Consider the following 17,423-nt stretch of genomic DNA (forward strand, 5'->3'; position numbering starts at 1 on the left):
ATTTTTGCACACAAAATTTTTAGTGTTTTTTGCTTTGTGTCACAATTACCCCTGCATTATATTATAGTGGATTTATGAAATCATAAATAAATGAATCTACTTTTTTATAAATTTATTAGCATGTTGTGGAAATTTTCTGCATTTTTAGGAATTCCTTCTGCATTATTTTGTTGATCTTCTGCATTTGTATAACTAAGGGTTGGCAACTATGGATTGGTCAAATAACTATATATTTTAACATTAAAGCCTTACTTAAAATATTCCTTTAAAAAATATATGTAAATTTTTTATGCTAATATAGAAGCAAATTTATTAATCCAAAATTAGATAAGCTTCTTTTCTTTAGAAATTTAATTTTTGCAGATTTTATCCAATTGCAAATGCAAAAATATTTTATTTATATTTTTGTCAGATTAACATGATAATAAATCAGCTTTTGTTACTTAAATTGGAATGCTTGTGCTCTGGATGTATTTTGGTTATTCTTTACTTACTAGCTTGGGCTTTATAATTTTCCTACCTACCTTTAATTGTGGTATATCAAACAAAAGTTAAACTTCAAAGTTGTTGTTTTTTTAAAACAAAACACCCTGGAAGAAATTTCTTCGAACCCATGTAGAAGAAACTTTTTTCTAAAAGATATCAAATATTAAAACAATTTTTCCAAAAGTTAATAATTTCTATGTAGTTTAAATAATAGAATGATTTTCTAAGCTACTTAATACATCATTTTTAAACTTATAAAAACTAAAAAGCAACAATTTGAAGAAAAAAAAAATTATGAATTTCTTAAAAAATTTAAATAACTGGAGTCCTTTAATATTTTACATAAATAAGTATAATAAAACCTTATTTCGCAGTTACATAATGAATTGTTAAAATATAATAATCAATTTTATTAATACTACAAAATTAACAAATCATATATCAAATATATATTCTGTTACAAATTACATATTGAATTCATCATTGCAAATGCCATATTAAATTTTTTAATCAAATTCTGTTAAGTATGAATATTTAAATAATGCAATTTGTAGATATTAAAATTCTAAATAAAACTAAAACAATTTGAAAAACTTCATACTAGGAAACTTTGGTACTGTAATAAATTTAATTTATTTAAAATTAAGCTTCTGCGCTTCGTGATAAACATTTGTATTGTTCATTTTTAGTTTCTTCTATTTTGTTCAGTTTCTTCCATTTTTACCTGTTTCTTCCAGTTGATCCCAGAAGAAATAGGTTTCTTCAAGACAAAATACTAACCCGACCCTGATTACAGCATAATATCCTAATTGTTGTAAAATCTTCAATTTATTCATTTTTATTCAAATGTAATGTCACTTATAATTTAAAATTTTATAAAATGTTTCCTCCACTTTTTTCTCTTCACCCTCTTTTGATTTCAGTATTTAAAGTAGTCTATATTTTTGACTGCTGATTTTTCTAAAAAGTTTTAATTTAATATTTCAGAATGACCTTTTGGATGTTGTTGGTGCAATTGATCTTTCCAATTGCACAGTAAGAAGAATAAGATATAATTTTATTTTTGCCAGCATGTATAACCTAATTGGAATTCCTTTAGCTGCAGGTAATATTAAAATTCTATATTGTTATTAAATATCATTTCAAGAAAAATTTCGTTGTGAGATTTATGTTGATTCAATTTTAGGTATATTTCGACCTTGGGGACTTATACTTAAACCTTGGATGGGGTCTGCTGCCATGGCTTTATCATCTGTATCTGTTGTATGCTCATCTTTATTGCTAAAACTGTAAGTTTCATTCCTTTATCATGCATTTTTTTAAAAAAAATTACTTACATTTTTACTAATTAATTTGCACTGCAATGAAATGCTATTTGAAATAAGAAAAAGAACTTATAGGAATTAACATTAATGAAAATATTTAAAGCAAATATTATTTTTGGAAATAATTTATTTTTAAATTGTTAATTGAAAGAGGAAAAAAAATTATACATTTACCCAACAGGATTAGATATTTTTAAAACATCAATTATCTTACATGGCCCAAATCTACAGAAAAACAGCTAATATGATTTGGAAATATTATTATTTACTTCATGTTTTAATTAAATAAAATTTCTATCAACCATATATAATTTCTTTATTCATTTTTTCATTATTTTTTATTCAGCTTTTTATTAAATTTTATAACTAGTGCTGTTTATTTCATGTTTTAATTATATGAAGTTAATTTCAATGTTCCATTTTAATGCCTTTATTGTACTCAATTTGTTTTAATTATATGAATTTCAATATTCCATTTTAATGCCTTTATTTTACTCAATTTTTTTATTTTGTAAATTTAATCTAGGTATAAGAAACCAACTAAGGAAAAGCTCATGACTCCAGCTTATCTAGAAGTGCTCCGAAAAACTAGACTGCACTGCTTGGAATATGGCGATGATATATCTATCCACAGGGGCTTAGACGATATTCCAATGCCGGATCCAAAGGGGTCTACTAAAAGTAATAATCTTAGTTTTATTCTCAGTATGGTTCCAAGGAATAAAACTAAAGAAAATTCTCTTCTGGATGCAGAGAGCCAAGAAATGGAGACATTTATTGGAACAGAACGTATTTAAGTTTCAGATACTTAACTCACTTAATATTGGATTATAAATGCACAGAATCTGAAAGAGCAAATGGAACAAAAGCTACTTTCAGTAGAATTCATTTTTATCCACAGATCTGACTTCCAAAAGATTTTTAATTCTTTACTTTTTTAGTACTGAATATTCATATGCATTATATGAGCTTTCTAGAATTATTTACTTACAATTTAGTTTTGTAAAAAATCATAGAGTTCATGACATTTTTTGAGATTTTAATACACGAAGTTGCTATTAAAAAAAAATTATTTTTGAAGTGCACTGCTTGAAAAATAAATGGCAAAGTGCTATTAATTTAGGTACCCATAGATTTTACTGTACTTATATTATTTATGACACAGCATAAAAATATTATAAATTAAAAAGTAGGCAACAAAAAAGTGTGAATTTAAATTATGGCAACCTTCAACTAGTACTCCCATTCACAGAAACACTATTAACTTCATTTCTTTATTAATTTGTAATTAAATTTTGTAAATATGTTTAATTATTTATAAATGATTAATACTTTTTAAATTTAATTTTATTTAATAATTCTATTTATTTACAAATAAATAGCTTAGCACTTGTGTCAACAATAAATTTTAACACTTATTTAAAAGGCAATAATAAAAAAAAAATTATGAAAATATGTATTTTCATTATGCTACTCTAAGAGAATTTAACAGATATGTATAATTCATCAGCTATTTGAATCTGAACCCTGAAATAGCCATTTGTTACTAAATTTTTAAAAAAATAAAAATTTAAAAAAAAAATTTCTTTTTTTTTTAGTATCTACCCAATTGATAAACAAAGTATAAATCTGGTTGTAAAAAAGAAAAATTATGAGTACCAGAAAAAATCTTAATGCTTAGGTTTTAGCCTTATTACAATTGCAATCTTGAATTATTTGGAAAAAGATATAGTGCAACACCAGAGTACATTATAAAATGTAGCATGTTTTTAAACATGTGTAGCTAATTGTTACATAATCTTTACTAAGTAAATAGTTGACACGAGGGTCAAAATAGAAAGGCCCCTACAATGTCCCTATAAAAAGAACACTACAAACTATCGCTCACCAAATTTGATAATTTTTGCATTAACTAAGCATAACCATATGACATATGTAAAAATGTTTATGTTTGACATTCACTAAAATTTAAAAAATTTTAATTAGGCAATAATTTGCATGGCTGAAAGAAGATAATTTTTGTTCGTTTGTATAATTTTTTTAAATCCCAGCAACAAGTAACATTAATATAGTTAAGGTATGAAAAAAAAATCATTGCAACTCATTTAAATTTATTTATTTAGTATACTTATTTTATAAAATATTACTGTGATTTGAATAAAATCTTTTATGATGCTATTAATATGATTACAAATTTGAATTTTGGAGCCCTTATTACTTTATGATAGATGGCTATTACAATATCCAATATAATTACATTTTAAATTAATGTAATAAGTACAGAAAAATTAATCATAATTAGTGTAAGTTTTTATAAACTGCTAATGAAAGTTGGTGATGATTACTTTAATTAATGCTCAATATGGATTAAAATGTTTTTAGTTAATACTTTATGTATACTAAAAATCGTTATATTTCATGAGTGAAAATGCTTGAGGTTCTTTTAATTTTAGCGTGTGTGTAGAAATGAACACTCTAAAACACATCATTTTAATAAAAAATCTATTGTTGAAATCCATTTGTGATGGAAATGTTAATGTTTATTCTTGTTAACTGACCAACAACAAATTTTGATTTTATTCTTTATGCAAATAAATCAAAAGATTTTCATAATATTATTAATATTATGCCTACAATAATAATATTTTCATAATATTATGCCTACCCTGATTGTTTCCTAAAAGTGGTAATAAATAACAAGGAATTTTTTTTAACAAAAATGTCCCCAACCCTTAATATAATATAAATTTAAGTACTTTTTTGGTCAAAAACATTTTGTCGAAAGACAGATTTGAAAACTCAATTCATTACATTATTTTATATATTTTTTACCAGCTAGAAAACCAAAATGTTTTTATCATATTGTTGATGTACTTTATTTATAGATTTAGTATTATACTTTTTTTATGATTTTTTTTTATCTAAATATAAATGCATTTAATAAATGCTATATTTTATTGAATTTAATTTAATATTATTAAAAACATAATTTTATATTTGTGATACAATTATTTTGAAAACATAAAGCCTTTTTTTAAAAAAATTAAGTTTTATATTAAATCTAAATGTTCCAAGAGTTTATATAATTAAATTTCTATTGTAAAAGAGTATATTTCCTAAATAAGCTTATGAATATTTAAAAATATTTTATTCAATCTAATTATTATGTTTTAAAAATATACATCCTCCCACTACTTTGGAACTAATGTAGTTCCAGTCCCTGAAAATATTTTTTTCTAGTGGGTAGCAAGTGTAATTAGATTTTAATAAATTAGAATAAATAAAATTTTGTCCACCACTACATTAAACTGATATATTAAAGGTTCAATAGAGAAAATGTCATGTTCTAAAGATTAAGAGAATTCTGTTTTAAAAATTTAAACCTCAGTTCATTAACCACTGATAATTATATTTCGCACAAAACTCATATGTTGGAAGATATGTTAGTACATGGAGTTGAGATTTTTAGTATTATTCAAAATACTATGGTTTAAATTTGAAGAGATTTCAGAAAATTCATTTATTTTCATTATTAACATTAATTTTTAATTATCATACTTTTTGCTTTTCGTTAAATTATCAATTCATATTAATAATAAATTACTATAATTGTATTGAATAAAAATGAGATTATTATAGTTGGAAATAAATGTTGAGAGTTTTCATAAACTAATTTTTGCTATTGGTAAATAAAACTTGTTTTAAAATGCTTTACCAAAACCATGAAAAATGCAAATTTTCATGCACCCTTTTTTGATTTTTTTATGTGTGTATTTTCCACATTTAAGTCATTATCTTCCTTCTAATTAAGTTTTGCACAATTTCAATTTGTATGGCATTTAAGATATTTTACTAAATAAATATTGTACTGTTTCAGGTTTTGAAGTATGAAATAAAGACTGCTTCTATACTAGTTTTTTGTTTGCAGAGTTTCTGATCAGAATTTTTCCTTGGCTTCTATATTTTAAATACATAAAGCTGTATAAGAAATATTTTACAAATGAAAAATAAAATATAGCAGTTCTCTGTTTAGTTGAGTTTTTAATTGTACAAAAATGATAGTCCAAAAAAAAGTTGTTTTTTTTTTAATTCTAAATTAGAACCTCTGCATACAATTTTGCTATTATAGATTTTTGTCACCTTAAATTAATTTTATCAGTATTAATTTTGTTACAAGAATGATACAGATTGTCAAAAGATGTGATCTTTATAAATAAAAGAGCCAATTATATAAAACATTATGTATATTTTATGTAAATATATATTTTATTAATAAATATATAAATTTGCAATTCAAATATGTCTCTTCATTCTTATCTATACACTTGCAAAACTACACGAAATGTTTACAAAATTCTGACGCTTTCTTTCTAAGGGTGTTTATAAAAAGAAGAATGATAACATAGGTATTCCATAAAATTTATTGAATGTATAAGAAAGTTACTCATGGCAAAAATGTCGAAGACATTGGTTGAATGCTCTTTGCAATAACAATGTATCGATCAAGGAATCAATTTGTGCTACTAATGTTCGAGACTGTAGAGATACTATTTCCCAATCTTTGTTTCAATTAAAAGACACACACATTGTTTAAACTGTATATAAATATGATTTAATACCTATGTTGCTTTTAAACCATCCACATGTCTCAAAAGTGATGATTTAAAAAACATGAAGTGTTAACTAGATAATTAAATTCCATTAAGTTATGAAGTTTGTGAAAAAATAGTGTTCCTAACAAACAACTTTAAAACATTCTTTTCAAATTAGCAGCAGTTAACAGCAACAATGTAATGCAAACTGAAGAGAAAATGTACAAATGCTTTTGCAAATATTTTAATTGGAATGGTTTGATATGCTGCAGAAAACATTTCGTGGTTTCTCAGTTGGCAGTGACACCTGTAGATGTACTTAGTCAAGTTTTTACATTTTGTGACTGTAAAATACCTAGCTTTCTAAGCAAATTGCAGCAAGCAGTACATTCCTATTGCCTTTTATTTTTCTTCTAATTAATTTTTCGAATTGTCATTCAGTTTTGGGACGCAAAGTATATCACATGTAAAAGTGATGGAAATTGTTATCTTTGTATTCTAACATTAATAAAAAAAAAAAACACAGTAATATTAGAATTCAAGCTAACTACATGAGAAGATACATTGAAACTAGAATGTTTTCAATAAAAATCTGTTAGATTATCAGAATTATATTCATAAATACAAGAAAAAGTAGTTGGAAAAAAAATTTCATTCATATTCACAAATATATCAATACTAATTGCTTTTGTGAGTTAAAAAAATTTCAAGCTTGAATATCTGCTGCTCTCAGATCCAAATAAAAATGCCTTTAAAAAAAAGTGAGAGTTATGATGTATTTCATAACCATAAATCATTAAAATACTAAATATAACATTTTTAACTTTTTTTTTATCTGAATTTATACAAAATAATGTAAAAAGTATGAAAAATATGTTCAATAAAAATTCTGCTTCAAAGGGTTAACAAGACACTGTAATCTGTTTATAATTAACTAAATCACATATTGAAGACAACATTTAGTCTCTTCAGAATTAAGTCGCGAAATTAATTTGCTTCACCACTGTTGAGTGAAAGTTGTTGTCATACACATAGGAGTTTAAAAATGTAGAGAAATGTTTCTTCATATTTTTCATCTGAAAAACGGTCAACTGATTCACGTGCTGCTGACCTAATTTTGTACAAATCATCGTATCCTGTTTTAAATACTTTTTCTAAAGCATCTGCATAAGTAATAACATCATTAGCTAAAAACCCAGTTCTTTGATTTTCTGCGGTAGAAATTATATCCATTTTTGGTCCTCCAGAATCATGAGCAATGGTAATCAGTCCTGCTGACATACATTCAACCACACCTAGAATAAAAATTGTTTTGCATTTAAATTTGTTTTTTTTTTTTCAGCTTTGAAGAGAATTATTCTACTAAAAGGAAAAAATTCTTAATTTTTATCCGTAATGGACATACCTATTTATTTTTTTTTTTTTTATAGAGATTGGATAAGGAATGACTAAAGAAAATTTCACCAGTTAATGTATAAGTGTTTAAAAAATGTTTCCAGTCTCCAAATTTGCAATGATTTGACTAAACTTTTGATTACCTTAAGCATGTGAAGAAAAATAATACAGTTAGCCTAAATTTTGATATCATTTAAAAAATTATGGTAGTCTAAAATATCCTGAAAATTACATATTACAATACCAGAAGGATCGTTTAGCTCTCCAACCCTATTTGTTTTACAATTATTTTTGTTTTTTTATGCAGGTTGTTACATAAAAATTATTTTTCATATATTTGTATAAATATGGTTGTTTGTTTTTTTTATACAATTTAATTAAGGAAAGTGCTCTCCCCCTCTAAATCTCCCTCTATTACAACTGCTCATTTTTAGAATTTTTCACCTTTCTTGTCCATCTTAATACTGCCGACCAAATCAAATGCGCCTAAGTATAAGCCAGCTCCTGCTCATTTTATAATAGCTATATATAGCTCATTTTATAATAGCTATATATAGCTCATTTAATAATAAAATTATTGAAGAGTCATAAATATAGAGAAGGAGTGTTTCCAAGAAACAATGGCTGATAAGAGAAAAACATATCCCTAATTGGGTTATGGAGACCACTTTATATAAAATTCAGCAGAAATGGTGTTGTGGGTTTTTAGCACGCATCACTATGTTATTTGCGGAAGATTTAATAACAAATTTTAATTTTTGATGTGAGGAAATACATTAACTAATTGATACAGTTTTTTTTAATGCAACAGTACTATAAAAACTTTTTACAAATAAGATCTCTAACTATTGTGATAAATTCAGTATTCCATTAATAAAATTATCCTGGAAAGAGTTAAAACTTCCTGTTCTAAATTAAGTAATTCTGAAATTAAAAATAATATAATTTTTGTATTATTTTGCAATAAAATTTACCTTAATAAATAAAGCAAAAAATACTTTAAATTAGTGGTTCTTTTTAAAAGTAGTCTGGAATATGTGTATTGTTCTAAAAAATACCATTTCAACCAACATGCCTAAATTTCAAATTCCAGACTTTCTTTTTCAGTTCATCAGTGGGTTAAAAATATATATTTGTCATTTGTGTGGCCCACCAAAAGAAAATTGTTTGCTTCTTCTGATTTAAACACATTTCATGCAACAAAAGCATGTCCAAGGTGTAAGTTTTTAAAATTACTCCATAAACATTATCCAATTACACGTAAACGTAGCAATTTCTATTAGATTTATATAAACCAAAAGATAATACAAAATTGAACTTACCAATCCCAAAGTGCTCATTTGTCATTGTATGCAAAGCCACACTGGATTTAGTCATTTCATTAAGTAAATCTTGGAATGTCACATTTATTTTGAATTCTACATTTGCTGATATGCCTAAATCATTGCACATATCTTTTAGACGTTTCACTCTTTCATAGTCCTCATCGTGTCTACAGCTTCCAATTAAAACCAACTGAGGCGGGTAAGGCACATTACCTAATCTCTTCAGCAACTCGTGAAAACTCTTTAATTGAAGCTGGTGATTTTTTTCGGGGCGAAACTGGGCAATCGATACAATCCTCATTCTTTTCTCATTTTTATGACGTTCAAGTGGAATGTTGTTGAATTCAGTCACATCACAAGGTGGATATACAATACACGTGGCTTCGGGTTTATGCCAAAGATTTAAAATATGGCCATTAGTCCAAGATGAGTTAACCATAATAAGTTCTGAATATCTACCCACTGCACCATATATAAAAGCAAAAAGCTTATAATAAATCAACTTTAATTGTGAAAAAAATTTACTATTTGATATAAACCTTCTGTTGTTAACAGCAATAGTCCTGGATTCAACTACTTTTAACATATCAGTGCTAATTGTTGGATAATGTACATAACACCCAACTTTGCATGAACCCAAAACTTTAAAAAGCGGCAGAGTAAATGCATAGCCCATAGTATCAATATAGATGTCTGGTACAAAATTTGATAGAGCTTCAAAGCCTAACACCATGGAACCCATGCTTTGTAGCAGTAATGTAAAATATGGGTAATATTTAGCTTCAACAAAACCTCGACTTCTTAAATGGATAATTTTCACATCTCTAATCAGTTTAATGTTAAAGCGCAATTGGACGTTGTTTATCACCTCGTCATCGTTCACATCATCTCCAGAGTAGATAACACATTGCATATCTTTGAACCTAAGGAAAAATAAATAAATGTTTGTGAATGATTTAAAATGTTACATATTACATTGAAAACTGAAATTCCAAAAATTATTTTTTTTATTTTTTTCCTTTTATAACACACTTAACTAATACGACACCCGGTGGCTGAACGGTAGCGCTTCGTGCTGTCGTGCCACAGGTACTGGTTCAATACTCGGGCCGGGCAAGGTTGACTCAGCCTTTCATCCTTTCAGTGGGTCGATAAATGAGTACCAAGCATGCTTGGGGGTTCCGCGTTCGGCTGACCACCTGACTGAACATCTGCTCCTGCACCCCAGAGCCTAAGGTCAAGAAAACTGAGATGGGCACAGTAGACCTTGGCCCTCATGGGCTGTCGCGCCGCTGAGTTTAGTTTAACTAATACTACATATTTTTTTCTTTAAATTTGTGGAGTTTGTGAAAAAAAATCGCCATAGTTCAAAATTTATATATAATTTCAATGAAATAGGAAACATAATATTTACAATTGAAAAATAAATCAAAAATCAATGTTTTTTTTTTATAAACCAGTGTACTTTCTTAAAGTTTTGGGTTTGCCTACAGAGACATTTCCATATCAGTAACTGTTTGCCACAACAATCACCAAGGACCTTGCATAAATTTTAAAAAATTATGCTGCAGTTTTACTCGGGATGGCTGTATTTTAGTTCCCTTCAATGATTTTTTCCCCTTTTATTTCAGTTTTTCTCGAGCCACTGCTTGGAAGTCACCGAAACTGGGAGATTATTGTGATATGGGAACGGATACGGAAATGTTACCAAATTTTTCGGGAACAATAACTCAATGTTAAGTAAAGAGGGAACAATGCCTACTTGAATATATTTAAAGATCTATAAGAGCATCTCATTGTAAAATATGGAAGAAAAGGAGAATTTAAAAGGTAAATTTTTTTCTTTATCTAAGCATAAGAATGAAAAAGACAAATACAAATTCTTTATCTTTGATGGCACAAATAAGTTTTTTAAAATCCAGCATTCAAACCACGTCTACTCTGACAATAAAATAATACAGTAGATAAAATAAGCATATAATGATCTTAACCGTGTTTAAAGATAAAATAATGCTACTAAGTAACTATTTAGATTTGTAAAAATCGTGATATGATTGGATATATTAATTAATGGCATAGCTTTTAAAACCTAAATTTTAACAAAAAATACATTTAGAAAATTGAAATTATTAAATAGTTACATGCATTTAAAGGTTGTGATTAATTTTAAGTGAAAAATATTTGTTTATAGCTTTCTTTTAAATTGTTATTTTACAGCCTAAAAAAAACTTTTTTGCACATTTTTCCTGGTTATATGCTAAACACTTCGTTGATAAATCACTTTTTGCATAGCATCAAGCTTTCTAAGACTAAGAGNAATTGTCCATTGTTATTTTACAGCCTAAAAAAAACTTTTTTGCACATTTTTCCTGGTTATATGCTAAACACTTCGTTGATAAATCACTTTTTGCATAGCATCAAGCTTTCTAAGACTAAGAGAATTTAATTGATGCCTTCGAAATTGTGGGCTTGCAGACAAAGTTGGTGGGTTAGAGTGTATTACAGGGTGCCCCTTGGATTGGGCACTGTTACTTAGAACTTTTACTGTGCATGAAATATTTTTATTTTCGTAGCGTTTTTATTACTATATTTATCAGAAAATCTCTGTTTCAAATAATTTACCCTTTTTTCTGTAAAAAGTTGCCAAAACAACAGAGACACACTATTGCAAATTTTTAACATTTTGCATTACTATGCAAGTGCTTTGGAAGCAAACACAAACTTCTGCAACTTAAGACATCTAGGAAAATAATACTACTAGGAGAGAACAGTTTAACATAAAATTCCGTTTAACATAACAAAAATAATGCGTGTATTAAGATAGAATAAAAAAAAGTTTCTAACAAATGTAAATAAAAAAATACATATAATAAAAACTTGTGAAATTTTGTGTACCAGTTTTCAAAAGTATTTCATATGATTTGAAGTAAAATAACATATTAAAAATTACTGTTTCTGGATAGCTCTAACAGCAGCCCACAATACACGCTCGCCTCCTCCGCCAGCATTACAGTAGGGATGAAAAAATCCTATCGATAAGCAATTTTTATTCTTTCTTTTCCATAAAATTCGTTTAAAAATTAGAAAAAGTTTAAAGACAACAATAGAAAAACATAGTACAAACAAAGAACATAATAGTAAAGACATTATAGCGGCTTCACGACACTTCACTGACATAAACAAAAAGTTTAAAAGAGCAGACAAAATTTGCGTCATCAAAACAACAAGCAACATATAGTTGCCATCCAAATATAAATATATATATACATGTCATTTATTAATGAATTTAGAATGGCAGAATTCAACCAAATTTAAAAACAATATATTTACGATAAATAAGGATGAGTTTTGTTAAAATGTTTATTAACATTTCTTGTTATATTAAATTAATAAACTACATTTTTAAGTACATGTATTATGATTATAACCGCAAGCTTGTGTTCCAAAACAAGAACGAAATCGTAAATTGACTATGTGATGTTTATGAATTTGTATTATCTTTTAAAGACGTTTTACTCTTAAATAAAGTTTAATAATTTTTATTTGATGAATCGTAGCTTATTTTTCCTGAGTTTGCAATCTTCTTTACAAAGCTATTGTTACTTTATTTCAAAATGTGTTCCTGCAGAATGCACATGAAAATATCCTAAATTTGTAAGACTGAAGTTTGATCATTTCATTTAATTATTTAAAAGATATTATAAATTGGATTAGTAAATATTAAAATTTATGATTAAGATGTTTATAATGTATAGTTTTATCGTATTTCTGATCTTTTTAAATGCGTATTCTGACATACTATAATTTGCATTTAAACTTTAGTCTTCCCAAATCAATATTTGTTTCAAACTTAAGAGTGTTAATGGAAATATCCCCGAAAGAAGTAACTTAGAAGCATACTATTATTGTTATAAAGCTATGATTTATCTTCCTACGAACCTTTTTGGGGTTCAACTATTTAAAGCTGTAAATTTTACTGTCACCTTTCCGTTGGCTATGCGGAGATGAGTAAGCTTCTGACTATTGAAGAAATTATAAAGTATCTAAGAATGTTTCTTAGAATCTACTCTGTCTGTAATTTCAAAATTACTTCTTCATAACTTTAACTTTTCTTCATTTTAATTATAATACAATTGCTAGATTTAAACGAGGGAAACATATTTGATAACCTTTAAACTGTAAATTCTGTTGGGTAGAAATAGATAATTTTGTGTATACTAACTTAATTATCACTCCTATGACAAAAGTTTATATGTATTTTTACAGCAATTGTATTTAAAAAAAATTAGTGATTATTATTAATGTAATAATATATTATTAAATGTAATGTGTATTAATTTTTTTATTTTCTAACTTAGTATGTATTTATAAGTATATTTCCAATTTTCTGTTCTTTTCTCAAGTTTTTATAAAGTATTGATAATAGAAAAAATATATTTGTTTTGTTACTTACATGCTGACTAAAAAACTATCTCCCTCTTCTTCCCACTTCTCNTTATTATTAATGTAATGTGTATTAATTTTTTTATTTTCTAATTTAGTATGTATTTATAAGTATATTTCCAATTTTCTGTTCTTTTCTCAAGTTTTTATAAAGTATTGATAATAGAGAAAATATATTTGTTTTGTTACTTACATGCTGGCTAAAAAACTATCTCCCTCCTCTTCCCACTTCTCTGTCAGTATTCCTAGCTAGATTTTTGGAATCCAGTTCTTAAAAACAACTTGGTTCTTGTTTAGTATAATCAGTAAACAAATTTACATCACCTCACATTATGTTGTTGTTGTTGCTTATCCCCTTGGTCCCCCCTACCCCTAGACCAAGTCCAGAAGATCATGTTGCATCAGCAAGTCATAGACAGTCTCTCCATTACTCATCAGTTGCCTCACAGAGGCACCAATGCAATCCAAAAGATGAAATGGAAAAGCGATGGCCGAACCTCACATTATAAATATTTCTTTGTTGAGACTATCATTATATTATCTTTAATTCAGAATCATTACAGTTAGGTATTGCTTAATCTAAGGTTCTGGAAGAAATACTTTTAGAAATCTAATAGCAAATTGTAAAGTAAAAATTAATGCACTAAACAAGTCTTTATAATATGTATTATGTTAAGCATTATTATTGTATATTAAGTATTTTGTTAAGCTTTTATTCATGATCTGTTATCATAGGGATGCACAAACTATGCCTATGAGTTGTCTATTGCTTTATGTTAAAATCTATTTTAAGAAATGAAATAAGTAATATAATTTTCATGATTACTTTTAAAATAAATTCAATAATTTTTTATTAAAAAGTACTGAAATGATAACAGATCCAAGATAGAACAGATAGAAGATCCAAATAATTCAAATCTTTTAACTATTTGTTCTCTTTCTCATAAGTAAATTTTCCTTAACCATAACATGTTCTAAAGAAATATAATTTCAGTTTTTTTTTCTTTTAATAAATTAAAATATCAGTAGTTTATGTGTGGTAATTAATATTATAAAATCGATTCCCCCCCCCCCCTTCTNCCTTCTTTTTTAGAGAAAGTTTAAAACCTACTTTAACTCAAATTTATTAAGAAATGCAAACTAGGCAAGATTTATGTGAAAATTTTTCAACTATAGTGTATCATTTGTTGTGCTTTTAATTTTTAAGACAGATTATTTTGTTCTTATTATAAAGGACAGTGTTTTCATCGCAGAGAAAAAATGGGTGAGAATTTCTCACCCTTTCTCAAAAACAGGGTGAGATTTCAAAAAGTTAAGTGAGATTTCTAAAAATTAAAAAACAAAAACGTAAAGAGACATGAAAAAAATCATTTCTTTAATTATAATACATTTTTAATATCTTCTAATTTTTAAAGCATTGAATATTTTTGCTGCATCATCATATGGAAAATGTTCGATATCTACTTTTTCATCAGCTATTCTAATTAGGTAACTCAAATGCGTATTTGTTTCGTTTTGATCGTTTCTACCCACATTTGTTTCATTTTCATTTGTCCGTTTCGGAGTAGAAGATATTGCCTTTACAAGGTATTTGTCCATCTTGCATTAATGCGCAAAAAATTTGAACGTGAAGAAACCTTACCTACAGTAAACACATGGTTGCAGAGAAATGCGTTCTGAAAGAGGTTCGGAGGGATGGTGTTCTGTAGTTCTTAAAGATTCTGAACAATGCTGGTAAACAGGGAAGCTAGATAATGGGGCAGATGTTGAAAATAATGAAAGATCCAGGAAGAAAAGTGAAACGGATTTCATTCTAATTGGCGCAATGAGAAATTTTTTTCAAAATGCGAGAAATTCGCGAATTTTGAAATTGGTTTATAGAATGCGCGAATTTCTCACGGTAATCATTTTTTAATGCGAGAAAAGAAAAAAATATGCGAGATTCTCGCGCTGTAGTGAAAACACTGAAGGATTATTTTAATTGGTAAAAAAACTTAATTTATTTCACAACCGTCGAAATCTACAATGTTTTTTTTTTTTTAAAAGCTAGCTACTTTGGGCATAGCCTGTTTTCATTCTTTATTAGATTATTTTCAATGTCTATTTCCATTGCAATCTTAACAGTATTGAGTCTGGCTAATTTGATCTGTGTTATATTAATAATTTTTTTCCCTCACATATTTATTTTAATCTAATTATTATTATTCTTTCTAGGTGTTGAGAGGATGATTCATCATTGAGAACGATATTTGTCTACTTAAAAATGGCTGAAGCTGCTCAAGTCAGTTCTTTACCTTTACCTCCTTTGCAGTATGTCAATTTATACACTGATGAGAATATACAAAACAAGAGGGCTCCTTCCCCTCCCAAGCCATGTATGGACTCTTATACTATGTTTGGATCTCAATATCATGCTGACGATCCAATCATTAGACCTCTTGAAAGCCAAAACATTAGAAGACTGTATCCCCAAAACTATGATCACAAACGCGAACTTAAAAAGCTTAACCATTCCATACTTGTTAACTTTTTGGACATGCTTGATATTCTAATACGTTGTCCTGACACAAATAAAAGAGAAGAAAAGAAAGAAGACATCAATTTGTTATTCATTCACACGCATCATTTGATTAACGAGTTTAGACCCCATCAGGCACGCGAGACTTTACGTGTGATGCTCGATGTACAAAAAAGACAAAGAATTGAAACCACGGAAAGATTCCAGAAGCAGCTCGAGAGAGTCATCGAGATGCTTCAACAGACAACGTCTAACATGCCAGATTCGGCTGACATGGACTGTAAACTGTTGGTTCCTACTGAGTCTATTGGCGTAACGGAGAAAGAGAAACAAGCTGATGAAAAGGAGGAGCACTGTTATGGACTGGATAGAATAATGTGCGATATTGTTGATGCCATGGTATAAGAAGATCTAAATTCCACAAAGTTCAAAAAATAGTATTAGTGAAAAGCGGGGCCAATGCTGTGTATAATAACTGAATCATTATTGAAGTTGAATTCAATAAAAGAGCCCTCAGCGTGCCTTATCATTCAGATTTTGTAATGAAAATGTGAATTTAAAGATTGTATACATCTCAACTGTTCATTTTGCATTTATTAGTATGACATTCATTAAAGAACGTGTATACTGAGAACATATTTTTTTCTTTAATCACTCACCATTTTTTTCACAATTAAACTTATGTATTGCATTTTTTATCCTAATGAATAATTCCTAAAGCTAAAAGAGTGGGTAACTAGCCTTGGAGTATCACTGCACATTATTGCGTATAAAAAAAATTGCTGTGAAAATTAAGGGAAAATTACTGATAAATTTTTTTAAAAAATGATTTTTGTATATTCATTGATGATAAGAATATTTCCTTTTGAAATATGGCATCAAAGATAAACACCAATCTATCTTGCAGATGCCTCATGATTTTTTAAAACTTTTATCACATCTATGGATGATTTTAAAAAATTCTCACTTTTTTTTTTTTATTTAACAGAAATTTTTAAAAATAAAAACTAGTTTTTCTACACCAATTTACAAAAGTTCTGGTTATTTAAATACCAGAATTTTTGTAAATTGGTGAAGAAAAACTAGTTTTCTTTATTTTTAAAATTTTCTATTAAATAAAAAGAAAAATAATGAGAATTTTTTTAAATCATCCTTGGATGCCCTAAACTCAATTAATTTTTTCTGATTTTTTAGGCATTTAAATTAAAATCCCTGACATATTTCTGATTTTTACAGAACAATAAAATTGCCTGTTTATTCTGGCAACCTAGACTGATTAGTGACTTATTAACTACTATTAGTAACGATTAGTGACTAATTTTAAATTAAATAGTAGAAG

At 27.2% G+C, this 17,423-nt stretch overlaps 3 protein-coding genes across 7 annotated transcripts in view; 2 read left to right on the forward strand and 1 right to left on the reverse strand.

Annotated features, from left to right (window-relative positions):
* LOC107446374 (copper-transporting ATPase 1) overlaps nt 1–5,843 on the forward strand; it is a 33,791-nt gene extending 27,948 nt beyond the window's left edge. For 2 of the 3 annotated variants that reach the window (XM_043054975.2, XM_043054976.2), the window contains exons 19-21: nt 1,474–1,591; nt 1,673–1,775; nt 2,338–2,968. In XM_043054975.2, coding sequence (XP_042910909.1) covers nt 1,474–1,591; nt 1,673–1,775; nt 2,338–2,608 — 492 coding nt within the window. In that variant the 3' untranslated portion in view covers nt 2,609–2,968. Of the gene's footprint in view, nt 1–1,473; nt 1,592–1,672; nt 1,776–2,337; nt 2,969–5,688 lie in introns of those variants that run through there. The other variant, XM_043054977.2, reaches the window with a different exon arrangement.
* Nucleotides 5,844–6,037: 194 nt separating this feature from the next.
* LOC107446372 (ALG11 alpha-1,2-mannosyltransferase) lies at nt 6,038–12,347 on the reverse strand. 2 transcript variants are annotated; one of them, XM_016060997.3, is made up of 3 exons: nt 12,074–12,347; nt 9,121–10,046; nt 6,038–7,698 (listed from the first exon to the last, which is right to left on the reverse strand). In XM_016060997.3, exons 1-3 carry the CDS (start codon nt 12,337–12,339, stop codon nt 7,427–7,429), a joined length of 1,464 nt encoding a protein of 487 aa, XP_015916483.3. In that variant the 5' UTR covers nt 12,340–12,347; the 3' UTR covers nt 6,038–7,426. The 2 variants fall into 2 exon arrangements, with proteins under 2 accessions (XP_015916483.3, XP_015916484.2); XM_016060998.3 differs by having other exon boundaries at nt 12,019–12,321.
* A 16-nt stretch (nt 12,348–12,363) lies between these two features.
* On the forward strand, nt 12,364–16,718 carry LOC107446376 (mediator complex subunit 7). 2 transcript variants are annotated; one of them, XM_016061005.3, is made up of 2 exons: nt 12,364–12,777; nt 15,781–16,718. In XM_016061005.3, exon 2 carries the CDS (start codon nt 15,830–15,832, stop codon nt 16,487–16,489), a length of 660 nt encoding a protein of 219 aa, XP_015916491.1. In that variant the 5' UTR covers nt 12,364–12,777; nt 15,781–15,829; the 3' UTR covers nt 16,490–16,718. The 2 variants fall into 2 exon arrangements, with proteins under 2 accessions (XP_015916491.1, XP_015916492.1); XM_016061006.3 differs by having other exon boundaries at nt 12,723–12,836.
* Nucleotides 16,719–17,423: the final 705 nt, after the last annotated feature.

Source organism: Parasteatoda tepidariorum, chromosome 2 (genome assembly GCF_043381705.1).
Source record: "Parasteatoda tepidariorum isolate YZ-2023 chromosome 2, CAS_Ptep_4.0, whole genome shotgun sequence".
Classification (NCBI taxonomy): Eukaryota; Metazoa; Arthropoda; class Arachnida; order Araneae; family Theridiidae; genus Parasteatoda; species Parasteatoda tepidariorum.

Excerpts from the sequence above, each read along its gene's own strand:
- LOC107446376 (XM_016061005.3), top strand. The coding sequence starts at position 15,830 with ATGGCTGAAGCTGCTCAAGTCAGTTCTTTACCTTTACCTCCTTTGCAG.
- LOC107446372 (XM_016060997.3), bottom strand. The coding sequence starts at position 12,339 with ATGACGCAAATTTTGTCTGCTCTTTTAAACTTTTTGTTTATGTCAGTG. Across the intron at positions 10,047-12,073 it reads GTTAGAGCTATCCAGAAACA|GTTCAAAGATATGCAATGTG; the intron begins GTAATTTTTAAT and ends ATTTTTCCTTAG. Across the intron at positions 7,699-9,120 it reads AAATGAGCACTTTGGGATTG|GTGTGGTTGAATGTATGTCA; the intron begins GTAAGTTCAATT and ends TTTTTATTCTAG.